General features: G+C 32.5%; 1 protein-coding gene across 1 annotated transcript in view; it reads left to right on the top strand.

Moving 5' to 3' along the window:
* LOC105314706 (uncharacterized) overlaps window positions 1-996 on the top strand; it is a 1,684-nt gene extending 688 nt beyond the window's left edge. The window contains exons 2-3 of the mRNA XM_011409028.1: window positions 9-200; window positions 311-996. Coding sequence (XP_011407330.1) covers window positions 9-200; window positions 311-996 — 878 coding nt within the window. The remainder of the gene's footprint in view (window positions 1-8; window positions 201-310) is intronic.
* Window positions 997-2,380: the final 1,384 nt, after the last annotated feature.

Raw genomic sequence — 2,380 nt, 5'->3', positions numbered from 1 at the left:
ATTATCAGAATTACTACAAGAAGCAGTAGATGATAAAGGTTTTGAGTCTTTTATCAAATCTGGTGTTAGTAACAAAGCTGTTATCAATAAGCTGGTCTTTGAAGACTTTGAGGAACAGAAAAAAGTATTTGGAGATGCAACACCAGGCATTGACGAAATGGTACTCAAATTACCGAGAGCTTTCATAAATCATTATGAAAGTAATGAAATACTTAAAGTCATGATGCACAACATGCGTTACGATCCAAGAAAGGGTTCATTAAGCATAGGATATGATCTAATAGAAAAAAGGTATTCCAATTCACAATAGACAGGATCATAGAGTGCGTGAGAGCAGCATTTGACAAGTTACCTAGTAAAATCAATACGGTTTATCTAGTAGGAGGGTTTGGAGGGTGTAGGTTTGTTAGGCAAAAGATAGAAGAAGCTATCGCTCAGCATTGTGGTATTCTTTATGATAATATAGTGTGTCCTCAATATCCAGGTCTTGCTGTTGTATCAGGAGCAGTAATGTGGAGGAAAGATCCTAACATAATCCAATCACGTGTTGCTGATGCGACCTATGGGATAGCAGGTGGGCCTATATTTAACCCATCAATACATGATGAACATTACAAGTTTGTAGATGAAGATGGTGTATTACGTTGTGACAATGTACTATGCGTATATGTACTCAAAGGAGAAACAATAAAGGACTATGTATATAAAATAACTTATATACCTCATTCTCAATGGTCCACACAAGCTCACATCACAATATATTGTACAACAGATGATGGAGTTCAATATGTAAGGGATAAAAAAGGTAAAGTAACAGTACGTAAGATTGGTGAGCTAATATTTGATATTCCTAATCCTGAGAATATACCAAGAAATGAGAGAGCATATGACGTATTTATGGATTTCAGTGGTACAGAGATACAAGCAAGAGCTCAGTATACTATCACAGGAGAAGAAGTGAAAACAGTTTGTGACTTTTTATCAAACCAAGACTAATAATAATAATGAAAATGAAAGAATAGTACATGTTAACGTAGCACTAGTAACTAACAATGACTACAGTTTTAATTACCATAAATATAGTGACTTTCTTGTGCAATTAGTTTTGAAATTTTTTTTGACTTATTTTTAGTGTAATGCATAATTATTCTTAATACTTAATACAAATTTTGAGATTTATAAAGCAAATAATTAATCACAATAACTATTACTAGTTATGACTTACAGCTGTGAGGTAGAATTTCTCCAGTTTACTATTCCTTGGCACACAGCACAAGGACATCAATATGTATTTAAAATGTAATAAAACTGGAGGTAATTTCAGAGCCATTTTGAAAATGCTTTTATAATTGGACTAAGTCATTCTAAACAAAAAAACTGGTAGTCTATACTCCATTCCCTCTTTGTCTTTTACCATATGATACTCCATGTAATGTATTACATCACAAACTAAGCAATGATAAAAATAAAATTTATCATTTTAAAGCCAAAAATGGAAAAGAGGTAGGAATATGGTTTGAGGTAGGATGTTACGTTTACATTGTCTATGTATACAGGTGTATAATGCTACAAAAGGTTAATGGGAGAGAGGTCATGAAACTCATTCATGCAATCAAAAAGTATACTAGAGATTAAAAATAGAAGAGCTTGATGTCTCTTAGTATCTTTAAATAGGTTTGCAAAGGCACAGTAAAGACCATGCAAAAGGGCTTGAGGTCCTATCATGCTACATGCACCGAATCAGTTACTGAAATATTCATGATAGATTTACATGGAGAGCTGAGAAGCCCATAAAAAAGGCTGGTATATGTATTAATCTGTAACTTGGTAAGATTATTCAATCTTGAACATTCATGCACACACAAAAATCTGATCAATCATGGAGAGAAAAACAAAACAGAAGAGCCTGCAGTGATATAATGAGATGTATGTAGGATAGCATTATCATAACACAAAGACTGGTGGGTGAGAATTATGTGAGGTTTTTTTAATATAACGGAAGTAATAATAATAATAATAATAATAATAAATGATTTTTCAACTGTAAAAACGAAAGGATATACATGTACTACAGAACATAAACAATTTAGAACAGTTAAAGGCTAACAGCAACTTGTGCAGCAACCACAAAATCTGAAGTAATATTAATAGATATGAATTAGGTGACAATTACTACAAGGACAAACATAATGGTAAGAACATACATTAGTGTTATCAAAATAAACTAGAAAGTGATTCCACAAATGATTATAAATAAAATTCTTAAGATAATTAAAAGAGCGAGAAAGATCTAGAAAGGGGAGACTGTTCCACAGATGAACCACTCGATTGAAGTAGAAATGTCTACTACTAGACAAGCGTTTAAACACATACTTCAGCT

Source organism: Amphimedon queenslandica, unplaced genomic scaffold, assembly GCF_000090795.2.
Source record: "Amphimedon queenslandica unplaced genomic scaffold, v1.1 AMPQUscaffold_12632, whole genome shotgun sequence".
Lineage (NCBI taxonomy): Eukaryota > Metazoa > Porifera > Demospongiae > Haplosclerida > Niphatidae > Amphimedon > Amphimedon queenslandica.
Note: the sequence above shows the minus strand (reverse complement) of the source record. Positions and strands in the feature narration are given on the sequence as shown.